The following is a 16,465-nucleotide window of genomic DNA, read 5'->3' on the forward strand; positions in this document are numbered from 1 at the left end:
GGATTACATCTAAAAGGACATTGGACATTTCTTTTTAATAAAAGCAACAAAATGTCCTAAACCTTTTTTGATGCTGCATATTTCTGTAACACTAGAACTGGCCTTTTTAGACCATGAGCAAATGATTTCATTTCACATATATGTGTGCTTTTAAGTGAAATGTCTATTATATGCTTGCTTAACATATTGTTAAAAGTAATTCATGTGAAGTCCTATCTTGTAAGCTAAGCCTAGAGCTTTATGGCATTAGGTATTAATGCATTTGTAGAGGCAGAAAATCATATGATAAAACCTTGAAATATGAAAATCAATTATACCAAAAAATATTTTTGTGCGGCTGCTTAGTAAATAATATCTGGAGAGGTAATGTACTTTGTTTGACATGATTGGTATATAATGGCATACATGGCATGTAAGTAATATTTTACTTAGATGATGGTGGTCATTTCATGGGTGGATCAAACCAAAGTGTCAGCAGTAAACCACCAGCATCTGGCAAATGACTGAAGAACTTTCCCACATATCTCTAATGATACCCACCCAAATTGTAAGACAACCTTAACTTCCTTAGAAAACACAAGTGATATCAATCCCATAATGCCACCAATGAAAGCTCAGGGGACGATTGGAGTAGCAAATACATGACCAAAGTTAGGAATGGAGGCAACATTGAGCGATTGAAAAAACAGGTGTCACAACCCACCCTGAAGACAATGTGGTAAGCCCAGGTTGGTGTCACAACCCTCCCCGAAGACTGTGGTTAGTCCAGGTTGGTGTCACAACCCTCCCTGAAGACAATGTGGTCAGCCCAGGTTGGTGTCACAACCCACGCTGAAGACAATGTGGTTAGCCCAGGTTAGTGTCATAACCCACCCTGAACACAATGTGATCAGCCAAGTTGGTGTCACAACCCACCCTGAAGACAATGTGGTAAGCCCAGGTCGGTTGTCACAACCTTCCCTGAAGACAATGTGGTCAGCCCAGGTTAGTGTCACAACCCACCCTGAAGACAATGTGGTTAGCCCAGGTTAGTGTCACAACCCTCCCTGAAGACAATGTGGTCAGCCCAGGGTGGTGTCACAACCCGTCCTGAAGACAATGTGGTCTGCCCAGGTCGGTGTCAACCCTCCCTGAACACAAAGTGGTTAGCCCATGTTGGTGTCACCTGAAGACAATGTGGTCAGCCCAGGTTGGTGTCACAACCCACCCTGAGCACAATGTGGTCAGCCAAAGTTGGTGTCTCAACCCTCCCTGAACACAATGTGGTTAACCCATGTTGGTGTCACCTGAAGACAATGTGGTTAGCCCAGGTTGGTGTCACAACCCACCCTGAGCACAATGTGGTCAGCCCAAGTTGGTGTCACAACCCGTCCTGAAGACAATATGATCAGCCCAGGTTGGTGTCACTTGAAGACAATGTGGTCAGCCCAGGTTGGTGTCACAACCCACACTGAGCACAATGTGGTTATCCCAGGTTGGTGTCTCAACCCTCCCTGAACACAATGTGGTTAACCCATGTTGGTGTCACCTGAAGACAATGTGGTTAGCCCAGGTTGGTGTCACAACCCACCCTGAGCACAATGTGGTCAGCCCAAGTTGGTGTCACAACCCGTCCTGAAGACAATGTGGTCAGCCCAGGTTGATGTCACTTGAAGACAATGTGGTCAGCCCAGGTTGGTGTCACAACCCGTTCTGAAGACAATGTGGTTAGCCCAGGTTGGTGTCACAACCCACCCTGAAGACAATGTGGTTAGCCCAGGGTGGCGTCACAACCCGTCCTGAAGACTATGTGGTTAGCCCAGGATGGTGTCACAACCCGTCCTGATGACAATGTGGCCAGCCCAGGATGGGTGTCACAACCTGTCCTGAAGACAATGTGGTCAGCCCAGGTTGGTGTCACAACCCACCCTGAAAACAATGTGGTCAGCCCAAGTTGGTGTCACAACCCACCCTGAAAACAATGTGGTCAGCCCAGGTTGGTTTCACAACCCACCCTGAAAACAATGTGGTCAGCCCAGGTGGGTGTCACAACCCACCCTGAAGACAATGGGGTTAGCCCAGGTTGGTGTCACAACCAACCCTGAAGAAAATGGGGTTAGCCCAGGGTGGTGTCACAACCCGTCCTGAAGACAATGTGGTCAGCCCAGGTTGGTGTCACAACCCTCCCTGAAAACAATGTGGTCAGCCCAGGTTGGTGTTACAACCCTCCCTGAAGACAATGTGGTCAGCCCAGGTTGGTGTCACTTGAAGACAATGTGGTCAGCCCAGGTTTGTGTCACAACCCACCCTGAAAACAATGTGGTCAACCCAGGCTGATTTTGCATTGAGTAAATGAAATAATCATCACTGAAACTGAGACTTAAAACCTTTACTGGATGGGTAGACTAAACAGGAGTTAAGCAGTGGATGTGGTGGCCACATGAACTTGGTACCTATACAGCATTAAGCCCTGGTCTTGGTCATGTTTCTAATGTTCATAATTAGCCCTACACACAGCTGCATGTTATGGACATGGTCACAACGATGCTTTGTCTGTCCGGCAGAAAGAGTTTTTGTGTGTGTTGTGATATTATATTGTGTGTGCTGTGGTGAGTTAAAACCTCAAATATAGAATTACAGATTGTATATCCCAGTCAAAACAATTAATTATAAATGGCATAACAAATATGTGTTAATGAGAGCTTGGTTAACATGTTGATTTTGGAGTAATGGGGCACCGTAGATAGAGCCTAACGCTTCAGTCTATTTGATAAGCACTGTGCGATAATAGTGTAAGGATTTGCATATTTTAAGTCTAGCTGTTACTGGTTGTAAGAAGCTTCCACAACCAACATTGCTCTCAACCCTAGTGGATGATGTACTCTATGATCTTCAAACTCTTTCATGTTACGTGGTTATTAAAGTGTATATTGGAAAGGCTCTTGATTTAATTATGGAGCAGAAATTACGTTGGCTTGACTGATTGTTAATTTTAAAACAGGAAAATGGCAATCTTTGGCTTGGTCAGAAAAGTGTGTGGGCCAAGTACTGGACAACTTGAGAAGTGTCTGTATTCTGTGAGTGTATTAACATTGTGTCTAGTGCCTTCAACCAGATGTTTCGATGAGCCATTAAGTTATATGAATACATTAGCAGTAGTCACTGTTTATGTGACAAAAACACAAAAACTTGACACAACCATGTAATGTTTTTTTATGTGAAAAATGGATTAGAGCGAGGACAGAGCTTTCACTCATTATTATTTCGGTAATGTGCCAGAGCACTCAAAGTTGAAGATCATGTAAATGTAGGCTTGCGAAGTTCACAAGTATTTCGCTGAAGGACATTGGTGTATAAACCTATAAAACTAACCGACATCGTGTAAGTGAAAAATCCTGGAGTATGCCTAACGATGAACAATAATCAAATGAATGAATAAGTAATTTATGGGTGTACAGTATTACGAAGTTTTGTATTTTGCCCTCGTGTGCTCTAATCAAATCAGCAAAAGATTATCATATGCCAAACTAAGGCTCACTCGTGTGCGTATACTGACAGTTCTCACATTACTAGGCCTACATGTATGTGGATTTAAAATCAGTATTTATTTATGGTTTGCCGTCGTCATATGACTGAAAAATTGTTGAGTACCACGTTAAACCCCAAGCACTCACTCACTATTTATGGTTTGACATAATGACATTTCAGTCTTGTAGATTAGCGACACAAACTAGACAAGTGTAGGCGTACAGCTGAAAAGTTCGAGCAACAACGACAAACGATTGGAAGATGCTGCGAGAACCTCAGCAAGGGTGCGTTTTGACCTCCACTGGTGGCCGATTCGGTAACCACCGGAGGACACAGTATGATGTCCCACTGTTCCGTAAGTCGCATCAAGTTGCGTGAGTTACGACGTTGCAATACACGCCACCGACACCACTGAAGTCAGACTCGGTGGCAGTAGTGGCGCCACTGGTTTCCTCCAGTGGCCAATGGAACGACCCCGGGGAGCGAAAGGAACGGACCCTAGATATGACCGGGTAACTCTTTGACATGGTTTCAGTCAAGCGTGACGTGACCCGAAGCTGACATCAACCGGCATATCGACAAAGTCAGCTCAGACAAAGGTCCTATCCCGCACACATACCTTAAGTGACCAAAAACTTTGTCCATGACTGATCTGCTCATTTTCCAAGATCAATAGGAGTTCTATTGATTTTAGACAGGCGCTTTGGTAGTTGTGTGGAAGCTAGGATATCTCAGTGGGAAAATGTAAATATGAGCACCAGAAGTAATATCTCATGACGTTTATTTGCCTCCAAAAATGCTTTTTTGTGGTCGAATTTTTAGGTCATTTAGGATAGGCCTACCTAATTCTTGACGGACCCTTCCAGGGCACCTGCGCGCATTTATGCCGGAGTATACAACTCCTGTTATTCACTTACCGTCTTTACTGTGTTGAATAAGCCTGTATACCGAAGACCAATGCAGAAATATGCGTCAAACATGCAATAACAAATGACAATAACATGCATGATGCTCAGGCCTACCGGTATGGGTTTGGCAACACAATATTATACAGCATTGCAGGTTGCTCTTTGTTTTACATGAAGAAGGTAGGTAAAGGAGTCCAAATCGGCTATATACAGAGAGAGATATGAAGTGTGTTAAAGACAGCATATGTTTTAGAATAAAATTATGCTTTGCGTCTGCAGTTCGCCGTTTAGATATCGTAGAGACTTCGAATTTATACCCCGAGCAGTAGAGCCAGGAAGTTAAATGTACAAGAAAATGTGCAAACCAATATCTGACCCTATTCTAGGCCTACATAGTAGGCCTACAACAATCACCACATCAGAACACAAGTTTCTGACAATAGTCAATTGTTCAGAGTTCATGGTTTATGTCAGTTACCCTTCTTTGGTTGTTCATTGGTATAAAATATGATTTGTGATGTTGGTGGAGTTTCACTTTGTTTGAATTAGTGCCGTGCGTGCATTGCCCAAAGCCGTATTTCGTTATGATCGGTGCTGTGCCTGGTGTTATGATCGGTGCTGTGACCGGTGTTATGATCGCTGCTGTGACCAGTGTTATGATCGGTGCTGTGACCGGTGTTATGATCGGTGGTGTGACCGTTATGATCGGTGCCGTGACCGGTGTTATGATCGGTGCTGTGATCAAAGCAAACAAACGAGGCTTTGACAAATACGACCATCACATGATATGCTTACATACACCAGTAGCCTACATGTGCATGAACCCCATCGCCATCACGATATAAATGCTTATATATCTGGTACACAAAGATACGCCACCGCCATCATCACGGTATGCTATATACCCGGTTCACACGGGTAGGCCTATGTGGACGCCACCGCCATCACCATGAGTTTATTCACGTCCGGTGCACAAGTGCATGCAAGGATGCCAACTCCATCATTGTATGCGTAGGCCTATAGGCCCCTATTATAGAAATGGCATGGACGCCATCACCATACCCTGTTATGCTTAATTATGCGGAATGGTATGTACGCAACCGTCATATTCGTTTTTACAGGCATATAGGCTTGTAACACATAATGTCATGGCATTACAGAAGTACATAAGACGCCATACATCGTCAATGTGTTGTATATACTTTAATTATTTGCAACATGCATGGCCACTGGGTTTCCCACAGGATATAGGGCCTATTGTGATAGTTCAGATCAGTCAAGAACAACGTTTATGAATGTGTCTCCAGCATTTCACCATTTCTGTACCCGGTGATGATCCAGGCATCACGTGATTGCGAGGGTAACACCGCAGCAAGCCACTGATGGGCCGCAGCTCGCACTGCTGACTACGTCAGCCATTCCTGGGTCCAGAAATCTGTACCAACACTTCCTGCGTCGATAATGGTACCATAGCCTTATCGAAAAACTCGACCTTTCTTTGTCTAGCCCGAGCCTGGACCCTAATGCCAATCCGGAAACTACCCAAAGAACGCACATGTTGTTTGTATATAGCCTTCGGAAATGTACGCATGCCAATATTATGTATACACGCACATGTATGCACATGTATGCTAATACATAGAGATTCTTGCATAAAGCTGACAATAGTATACATTACACTACAGATCGCTCGTGTAAAATGCTTTGTCCGTTATAATACTTATAATCCTGGAAATTGGTCAGATGTACGTAAGCTACTTTTCTTAATTCGGTTGTTTTTTCCGTGTCTTTCTCAGTTTCATCCATCTGTAGATCTGGCTGCCATTCTGTGACTGAAATGGCCTTATATAGGCCAATACCGCCCAATAAAAAAAAAATGTGTCAGTTTCATGGGTGGAGGAAACCGTGGAGTGCCTGGCGTAAACCACCGACGCTTGGCAATTTACTAACCTTCACAACACAGTGACATACAAGTGATATTGCCTGGTCGATTGCTGATAGTTGCCACAAAGCCCTACAAGCACAAACAGGGTGAATCTAACATTTCGATGTTCAAGTTTAAGTCCCCTAAAACAACACATACATTTCCCGCCAAAGGAACAATAGGCTGGCGCATGTTTATAAAATAGACATGCTTGTACAATATAAGCCTACATGGTTTTATATATATATATATATATATATATATATATATATATATATATATACAGGATTATAGATAACATGCATGTACTGGATACATGTATGTCACGAATGCGTGTATAGGCAACCCTGAACTCGTCTTCATTTCCTAGAACTCGATCTATAGCTGAGGCACCTAAAGACACACTGATCGTGTAAGCGTACATTGGTGTAATATGCATGATACATATATATATATACCTTTATGGTCTATAATCATACCTAAGCATAGATCCACTTGTGCTGGAGTGTAACCTATATTTTACTGTATCTGTATATACATGTATATATGTCCTGGCCTAGTACTGAAACCAGGGCTTGCTCGCCTTACTATGTTGTGCTAAATATATTTAATAATGTTGGGAATTAGTTTTGTTTTCAGTCACTAAGATGGGACTGCAGGTAGCTTGTCCTGGAGACAATTTGGACTTTAAATTATATCTACGATTTTCTCCAATTAACTTCCATCTCAAAATTCCTCTATACAGAAACACTATTTTATAGTAGTAATTAATATTATACATGAACATTAATTTGAGTGAGTGAGTGCTTGGGGTTAAATGGTCGTACTTTACTATATTTTTAGTGATATGACGACATTAACTGGAAATGTATACAGATGAAGGTACATGTCTGTATATAAGCCTTAGCTGCGGAGACATTTAAATTCTGGTTAAAATGTATAAGAATCAAGCAGTTAAGCCATTGACGACAACTATATACAGGTAGACATATATTAATTATATATATATATATATATATTTATTTGATTGGTGTTTTATGCCGTACTCAAGAATATTTCACTTATACGACGGTGGCCAGCATTATGGTGGGAGGAAACCGGGGGAAACCCACGACCATCCGCAGGTTGCTGGCAGACCTTCCCACACGCAGCCAGAGAGGAAGCCAGCATGAGCTGGACTTGAACTCACAGTGACCGCATTGGTGAGAGGCTCCTGGGTCATTACGCTGCGCTAGTGAGCAAACCAACTGAGCAACGGAGGCCCCCAATTATATATATAATTAACATGGTAATTATCGAAGCCGAAAGTGTTCAGTTTATCTACTTTCATATACAAAAATACACGTATACATACTGCATGTGATATTGTATCACATGTATGTAGCTGCATGGTGACAAGATGACTTTCATAACATGTATAGTGAAACCAACAGCAATATGAGCTATAAACACATGTAGTATATATGTATGGTTCACTGATGGAGAATAAATACCATGTAGGTGAGCATACCTTTAAAGAACATGCCAAATACGTATATATTCTGAAATTATACAATCGTGTACCTTTACAAGGAATATGCAAAGTTCAAAATCAAGGAAGAGAAATGGTGTCAACTTGGATTAGCAGAGAGGAGAATTTCCACTGGAAAGTTGTGGGCTGCCATGAGTTACTTCCTGAAAGCACTTCCTGGTTTCTTCCAATGTTCTTAGGTATAACGTGCCACAGTATTATACACACCTGCAGAGAAACTGTTCCTTGCACCCATGCAGTTTGTGCTGATTTAAGAACAGTTACCATGTAGCACATATATGACATATATATTGTGTGCTGTTCGATATGCCGACCAGGTTAAAGACCATTCCATTTATATCAAGCAGTTCAATTGCGTATACAGTCACCACATTATTACTCCAAACATTGAGATCGTCCATTCTACATCAAATCTACATCCATTCTCTATAACTACAGGGTTATTCCGTAAACGTAGACATTTGGCATTCTGCACGACCTCATGACCTTATCACATTAAATATATAAACAGCTGTCAAATGTTAGCTCAATAATAAATAATCAATAAGTAAGGTACATTTATAACACACACACTTACATCACCACCCATCCACACTGCAGACTGCTAGCTGAGCTAAGTACTGCATGATAGGGTATCACAGTGCAATACCATGCAGTGTGTCTCTCTCTGACAGGCAAGAAACCTGTTCGCTTAATATATAATAGAACATTTATTATTTATTTATCTGATTGGTGTTTTACATCATACTCAAGAATATTTCACTTATATGACGGTGGCCAGTATTATGGTGGGAGGAAACTGGGCAGAGCCCGGGGGAAGCCCACAACCATCCGCAGGTTGCTGGAAGACCTTACAGAACATTCGCTGCTTATGAAGATAGACAAGCCGGCTGGCTACAAATATTTCTCTATACATATATCGAAATTTACGATGGGATTCTTTTCTTTTTTTGATAGCCCTTCAGGAAGTGGGGGAAGGGAGGGCTATACATTTATACCAGTCTACGAGTCTGTATGTCCGTCCATCCATCCGTCAGCGGGGGTCATTCTTTCAGTCTGTCAGGAATCAGTCGTGTGAACTGTATGTATGTAGGCCCTCTGCTTGGTTTTTTTTTTCATTTTGTAAGGGGTTGGAAGTTGAGGGTCACCTGACCACCCTTCCGTGCCTAAAACAAAATTCTCGCATTGGAAGCAAGGTCACTTTTCGCCTCCACGCTAGCGAACAGTAAGGCCTAGTTGTAAAAAAGAACATCACAAAAGCTCTGCAATAATACTCAGACTACCTGAAAAGCTGAACATTACACAAATTCAATGGATACAAGACCGTTGACAATGCTTCACACATAGGCATTTTCCTATGCAATAACAATTGCAATAACAATCCTTAGTTTGTTACTAAGGAGATCGCGTGGTCTCTAGCTTTCAATCCATTTTACAGAATGTATACTTGGATTTTTACTTCATGCTCAGCAATTTTTCATTAATATGAGGCAAGGTGATATTAGATGTGTGCGAATTTACTGTGTCCATGCTGCCAAAGTACACGCTGTTGCCACTGAAGTATCGCACCCAAAACACCACACAACATCCTACCACATAATACTTACACCCAACCAGGTCTGCTTCCTTGCTCAAACCTCTCAGTGCAAAGCGAGGCAGTAACAAGCACCATTTTTAAAGTCTTTAGTATTACCTAAAACAGGTTTGACCCCAGGTCTTCTGACTTCGAGGTGGATGCGTGGACCATTTGGCCACTGAATTTATCGTACATACTGGAGATTGGAATAAAGACGCGGCTTCACCCTTTGGGGAGTGACAGATCAAATTCGAGTCAATTTGATCTTTTCAGGTTTGAGTTTTGCAATGTCTTGTGGATTTTCAATGGAAATATATGGTTGTTTTTGTCTTGTACGGCTCTTTAGTTTTATTTACACACAGAACGTCATTTTACTCCTAGCATAAACATTGACTGCTTCTGAGAGTTTGTAAGACGCTAGGTATACAGTATATATAGAACTCAATTTAAACGCCATCAGTTAAGCCACTACACTGCTCGGCTACATACAGTACCGGGTTGGAACTAGATGTAAGCTATACAGCTGTGTATTATTTTATTGCCAACACAGTCTCTATAAACATGTAGGTAAATATGAGCAGATCATTCCACTAACCATCGGCCTCATGTCCGACATTAAACGTACCAATATATATTTTTCGATCTTATACACTCCAAAATGAAAATCTGAAACTGAGGGATCGAAAAAATAGCGCATTAAGCTAAGCTAGAGCGTATAATAGTATAGACCTAGTGGACATGTGCTCGTGTTACATGGGCATATTTCGTTAAAGTCCTACCCTTAAATTTCATTCATCGGCTAAGGGTATCTGTTATGATGTTTCCTCACGAAAATGAAATCAACACTGATTTGCGTACACAGCTGACATCAGCCACGTTTTCCAAGGTGCGGCATTTTTTTAATGAGAATTCCCCTTAATTCACTTCCGGTATACAGCACTCAATCAAAGACGCTTTACGAATGGATGTCAATAATTTATAAAATAAAGAGTGGTAGTAACATTATTAAAACATAATATGTTATGTGTGATATTAAAGAATTGATTTTTGCAAAATTATTTACAACTAATCATGTAATACAAAGTGCGATTTTTTTTTGTGGTGGGCGGAGCTTCTCTGTCAGTCATCGGCCGTGACGAAGTCTGGTCGACTGCTGAGTACTTGTCTTCAGATTTGAACATCCACAAAGATCTCAACACGTACAATGAGAGTTGTCCGGAAAGAAGAGTTGAGTTCGACCATTGCATATGTTTTCCATTCAGTCGACGAACTCTCATCATATATTGTAACAAGTGGGCGAGTAGGAGGAAGATAAACCCTTCGGTAAGCTTTCTGGTCAAATTTTATTCACTTCCCCGCTCTCGTTGCGGAAGAATGGGAAATCGGATTTTGTTTATCAACACCGACGCGTGTTTTAGACTTCATCGAAGATTTATTTTGAAAATCCTTCCAAAACTCAGGTATTGTGTACAGCAGTTGTTGAAGTATGTGGATGTTTAATGAACCAAACTACTTAAGGTGTAGCTTAATGTTGATTTGACGGCATTATCAGCGAATACGCGCAAATGTTGATTGGGTGGGAAGCCATGTTTGCCGGCTTCTACGCTGATTCGAACAGCTGAGTCCTGAGTCGACCCTGATCCGGGAAGTGGGTCTTAAGCCTTCATTCATTAACTTTCTCTGTCATGTCTGAGCACAGAACAGTATCATTATCAGCCAAAAGTCGATGAAGTATATTGTTCAAAACTAATGACTTGTGATGCTCAACAACTTTCCCAGTGTTCGGCGAATGGGTGATCTGCGGTCAGCAGTAGTGGTTTAGACTAATAGGCTGAACTAAGAATCAAGGAACACATCCAGAGAAGCTACACAACTACTGCTTTAAAATGCAGACAAGGAATATTCCAATGTCCGTCACTCATATAGGGGCCTCCGTGGCTCAGTTGGTTAGCGCACTAGCGCAGCGTAATGACCCAGGAGTCTCTCACCAATGCAGTCGCTGTGAGTTCAAGTCCAGCTCATGCTGGCTTCCTCTCCGGCCGTACGTGGGAAGGTCTTGCAGCAACCTGCATATGGTCATGGGTTTCCCCCGGGCTCTGCCCGTTTTCCACCCACCATAATACTGGCCGCTGTCGTATAAGTGAAAGATTTTTGAGTACGGCGTAAAACACCAATCCAATAAATAAATCGATCACTCATAGCTTTTGATAAATTAATATACCAAGGAAATGTAATCAGCAGAATCAGCAGATTACTTTTTGCACCATTATATAGGGCAGCAGGTTGGAAGTAGTGGGTGCGTATTTTGAATCCAGCATTCATTCTTTGCGCTGATCTCTCGGTTACATGATGCAGGGGCAGTAGTTTACTGTGGCAGCTGGTACTCTTGGTTTCTTCCACTCCATAAACCTGGCCACCGTCATATCCATGGAAAATGTTTTAGTACAGTGTTTAACACTCGTCAAATTAATAAATCAGTTTGAGTTACAGTCGCGAATCTGAGTGTGTATTCCAAATATGCATACATTGCTGGAGGCCCTTTATTTTCTACTGAATGAAATTTTTAATCGTTGAAGTTGAAGATCTAGTCTCACAAAATGTACTGAAGACAGTACTTAACGTTCAATGGACTGTTAATGTGCACATGAGTTTTTGTGAAACATTTTCAGGTAAAGTAAATGTAGTTCAAAATATTATTGGTTAATTCATTACTGTGCATGTGTACCAGTGGTCAGTCCAGGCAAACAGGGCACCACAGATTTCATATACATGGTCATCTTTTAAGTAGTTTGAAGGAGGAGTTTAGAGCACTTTGTGTGCTTATTAATGATCCTTTGAGACCTGTGTATTATTGAACAGATTATGGCAGCAGGACACACTTGTTAAATAGATTGAACAGATTTCCTTCTCTAACTAAATTACGTTACTATCAGTTGACATCCAGTTTATGTTGTCTTTATCAAATATAGACTTCATTTTCTGAATCAGAAAGTAAACACCATGATGCATATGTACTTTGAGAAAGAGAGAGATAAAAGGCAAACTTACTAAGAAGGTGGACATAACATCATTCCAACTCAGCATGGGTGTAACACAGATCTAGTAAAAGCAAAGCTGTAAGGTACAGCAGGTTTGATTAATTACATACATCTCCTTATTGTCCACACCCATCCTTGTTTAGGGGACATACATATTGATAGACGAGTGGGTTCACTGTGCATGTGGAGCTTCAGCTTTCTGTGAATCACCAAGTCTCACCCTGTGAGGAATTTTAACTCTAACCCATGGTTTTGTGACAGATCTTGCATGTAACAAGAAGTTGATATTAATCTAAAGTCAACCTTTGAAATTGTACTGTAATCACTCTCCCAAACATGCATTTTTGTGTACGTACTTGTCTTTTTGTGTTTGGCTCATAAGTAGTTTTGTGTCTTGGGATGTAAACATGAATACATGAAATAAGATGCTGTGGAACAGCTACTTCTTATTACATGCGTAGTTCAAATCACAATTAATGTGATAAAACAACTGCTGTAAGGTTTTTCTTATTGTCAGATTTGAGAAACAATGACATGCCTTCAGTTTTGATAATAAAAGAGAATAATTTTAATGACTCTAGTGTTATAAGATTAACATTTTCTGAAAGGCTCAGGGTTTGAAATTCAGTCAGCATATATCTCTATCTCTGGCTGTTTCATTTGCCTTGTTCTGAATCAGCTGTCAGGCTGGGTTTGTCCCTGTCAGTTTGTATTTAAGTCTGACTTGACCTGACCTCAGTGCGCAGCAGTTAAGGTACACGCAGCACAAGTCACATCCACAGGAGAGATATGCTTATGCAGGTCTACACATATAATACATACAGTGTATATATAGCGAGAGCAAGTGTGTACATGAAGGTCTGGTAAACTAGGTCATTTAGTATATAGAGGACCTGTTGAGCAGAGGTATAGATGAGTGTAGAGGACTGCTAGAGGTAACCCCCTCAGGCTGACTCACACTGGGCTGTCCCTCAGACAATCTGCGCTACCACTACCCCATGTATATAGTTAACTTACTTTCTTACTTAAAGATTTATTGGGCCTGGTCAGCAATATACTAAATGAGTCAGAAGTAACTGGCACATCCCCAACTGATGAGCAAAGGCAGACTTCCTAATAAAAGAACCTAGATAGCGCTTGGACCAGATTACTTCAGGCAAAAACTATATTTCTTACTACATTTGTGAACTTACATGTTTGTACATGCAGTTCTGACACGGTGCAAGGTAATGTGACCCCCTCTTTGTCAGAGTAAAATTAATGATGAAGAGAAAGCACTGATACAAAACAGGAAGGTTATTACACTTATCATGTGCGCCTGTACTGTATTTAAATGAAATCTGGACATGTGAACATGCAAGATAAAATGACCTGTATTTCTGTTACAAAGAATGCTTACCTTTGTGATGCTTGCAAAGTCTAAGCGCATGTCATGGACAACAAAAAGAAAATGTTGTTGGACAACTTTTTGATTTTATTTTTTAAGAATTGGTTTTGAGGGCTGGCAGATGCAGCTCTTCATTTATGTTGCCTGTGTGCTTTGTTTACGTCAGTGCTTGACGTCAGAACATCTAGGCATCATACTCGCGCAAGGATATCATTTGTCTGATTAATATGCCAGTCAGGGACATTCATGGAATTGTCTGGAGCATATGGATTTGTGTAAATAACGTTGTATTGGTACTTCAAAAGAATGAAGGCATACTTTCATACCTATTTTTCTGTAGTTATGTGTGCCTTCCATATACCAGTATGCATCCAAGCAGAAATAGGAGAAAAAAAGTTATATTTGTAAAGTGCGTGAAGAGGTTTAAATCACCAATCAATGAAACTGGCTATCATTTTGGGCTTCTAGACTTTGTTATAATAGAGGTGTTATATCATAGTGTTGTATGCAAGACATCTGGGCACTTCATCTCCCTGCATGAGGCAGTGGCAAGCAGATGACGAGGTGAAAGATAACTTTGATTCTGCGCTATAAATATATCCTGATGTAAATTTTCTTATAATTAATTATATGTGTTTCAGCCATGTTGGGTCCTGCCACAAAGAGCAGTGCCAAGCGGAAACTGTCCGATGTGGAGAGTGATGACCAGGCGTATCAGGATCCTCGCCACTCTATCCTCACCATATCCATGTGTAAGTTAAAGACTTGTCCCGTCCGCAGGGTAGAACCTTCCCTCAGGCGCTCTGTACTCATTTTCAACACACTCAAAATTATAGAACGAGAGTTACAAAGGGAAGGCCTGCCTATCATGCCTACAGACTCAACACTGTCCCTTCCAGCGATGGACACTGAGGATTTGACCCTAGACATTCTTCCCGATGTGGGCTCCTCTGGTCTGCCAGATCAACGCAGTTCGCATTGTTTGAACTTAACTTCCAGAGATGAGGATAGCAAGGTTCACGAGAAGGATTCGCCTTCACCCATCGTAGAAGTAGCCACTTACACCTCGCTAGGGTCAGCCAGTGCATACCAGCCATTGGAGGCTGTCCAGACTGTAGGACTAAATGAGCTTACAGACTCCCTTGCCCGTCAGACTGTCAGTGATTTGATCACCTCTGCTCATTCTCTAATGCCTTTCACTAGTATGTCATCATTATCACCCAAACACGACGATCTACGTAGCGAAATTGACATGGCTTTTGGTGACTTTGATATCTTGTCTGCCTTCCCCCAAAGTTCCAAGCTGCCTCCATTGAGTGCTGAGGAGATTGTTCATTCCTTCACCAGTCATAACTGTGGTTTACCAGACTCCTATCCCACTATATCAAACACTCAGTGTTGTAAAAGTGACATCATATGTGAAGATTTTGACAATATTATGCAAATCCTAGTGGGAATGTAATTCTACAAACATGTACACATTTGTATGAAAGTGGATTACTTCAAAACATAGCCATAATCATGTGATCATTTCATCCTTCCAGTGACAAAATAAGGGTGCTAAAGACACTCAGCCAAGTGGAAATCTCATTAATGTATGGTGCACAGACTCGCTAACTGGCAAGACCGTGAAATTGTATGGAGCATGAAATGCTTTGTACCATATTTATTTATAATATATTCATATTTATTCGTTTGTTCAAAAAGAGCAGAACTTTTCAGACTGAAGTCAAACTTAATGAACACGAAAATATGTGCAAAGACAATTGGCAGCATTGAATTGTATGACCACATTCATGTTTGTGAAATAAGTTTATCTTGTTTTTGTTTACTCTTCACAGCACTTGTATCTTTTGTACCTACTTGTTACTTGATTTCTAACATTTTGAAACTCAAATTTAAAATCATGTAATATCTGATTTTTTTTTGTCTTTGTTTTTTTTTTTTTTTTCGAATTTTTTTGGATTTTTTTTTTTTGTTTTCAAATTTTTTTATCTTATGCTAAGTGTGTGTTATGTACTTATTTTCATGAGATGTGCAATCTGAGTTGATTTAAAATTACAGAGATGCTTTACAATATGTGGTGTCCTGTTTATATAAGATAGGCCGTTGCTACTCAGATGTTCTGTCACTGTCAACATCAATGTTGTACACTAACTGGTTTGGCATTTTACATGTAAACTAAGAGTCTGAGAAAGAAACAGTTTTGGAGACCAAATCAAGGAATGATTGAATAGTTTACATTCTTACAAATATATATATATTATATGGCATAAGGATTAATGTAAATGTTTGCTGCATGAAACTTCATCACATGTACACATGGAAATTCATAAGACAGCAACTACATCAGCCCAGGGACCACCTCCTAAGTGTGTAAACGAATTCTTTTGTTTGAATGAAATGTATGGTACTGTATGTACATGTCTTATTCAGTGGTCATGTACACATATTTGCATGTCATGTACACATGTCCTGTGCACGTGTGAAGTTTATACATGTACACATGTATGTTGAGACCTCCTGCAACAAACCTATCCACCATTAAAATGTATCTGCATACATACACATGTCCACCAACTTGCCTGAACTCC

General features: G+C 40.9%; 1 protein-coding gene across 1 annotated transcript; it reads left to right on the forward strand.

The window, feature by feature from the left end:
• Positions 1-10,630: 10,630 nt before the first annotated feature.
• On the forward strand, positions 10,631-15,725 carry LOC135469077 (uncharacterized). Its single transcript, XM_064747602.1, has 2 exons — positions 10,631-10,769; positions 14,513-15,725. Exon 2 carries the CDS (start codon positions 14,515-14,517, stop codon positions 15,331-15,333), a length of 819 nt encoding a protein of 272 aa, XP_064603672.1. The 5' UTR covers positions 10,631-10,769; positions 14,513-14,514; the 3' UTR covers positions 15,334-15,725.
• Positions 15,726-16,465: the final 740 nt, after the last annotated feature.

The sequence above is a fragment of the Liolophura sinensis genome, chromosome 6 (assembly GCF_032854445.1).
Source record: "Liolophura sinensis isolate JHLJ2023 chromosome 6, CUHK_Ljap_v2, whole genome shotgun sequence".
NCBI classification, from domain to species: Eukaryota; Metazoa; Mollusca; class Polyplacophora; order Chitonida; family Chitonidae; genus Liolophura; species Liolophura sinensis.

What these genes read in the sequence shown, in the direction of transcription:
- LOC135469077 (XM_064747602.1), top strand. Translation starts at nt 14,515, where the DNA reads ATGTTGGGTCCTGCCACAAAGAGCAGTGCCAAGCGGAAACTGTCCGAT.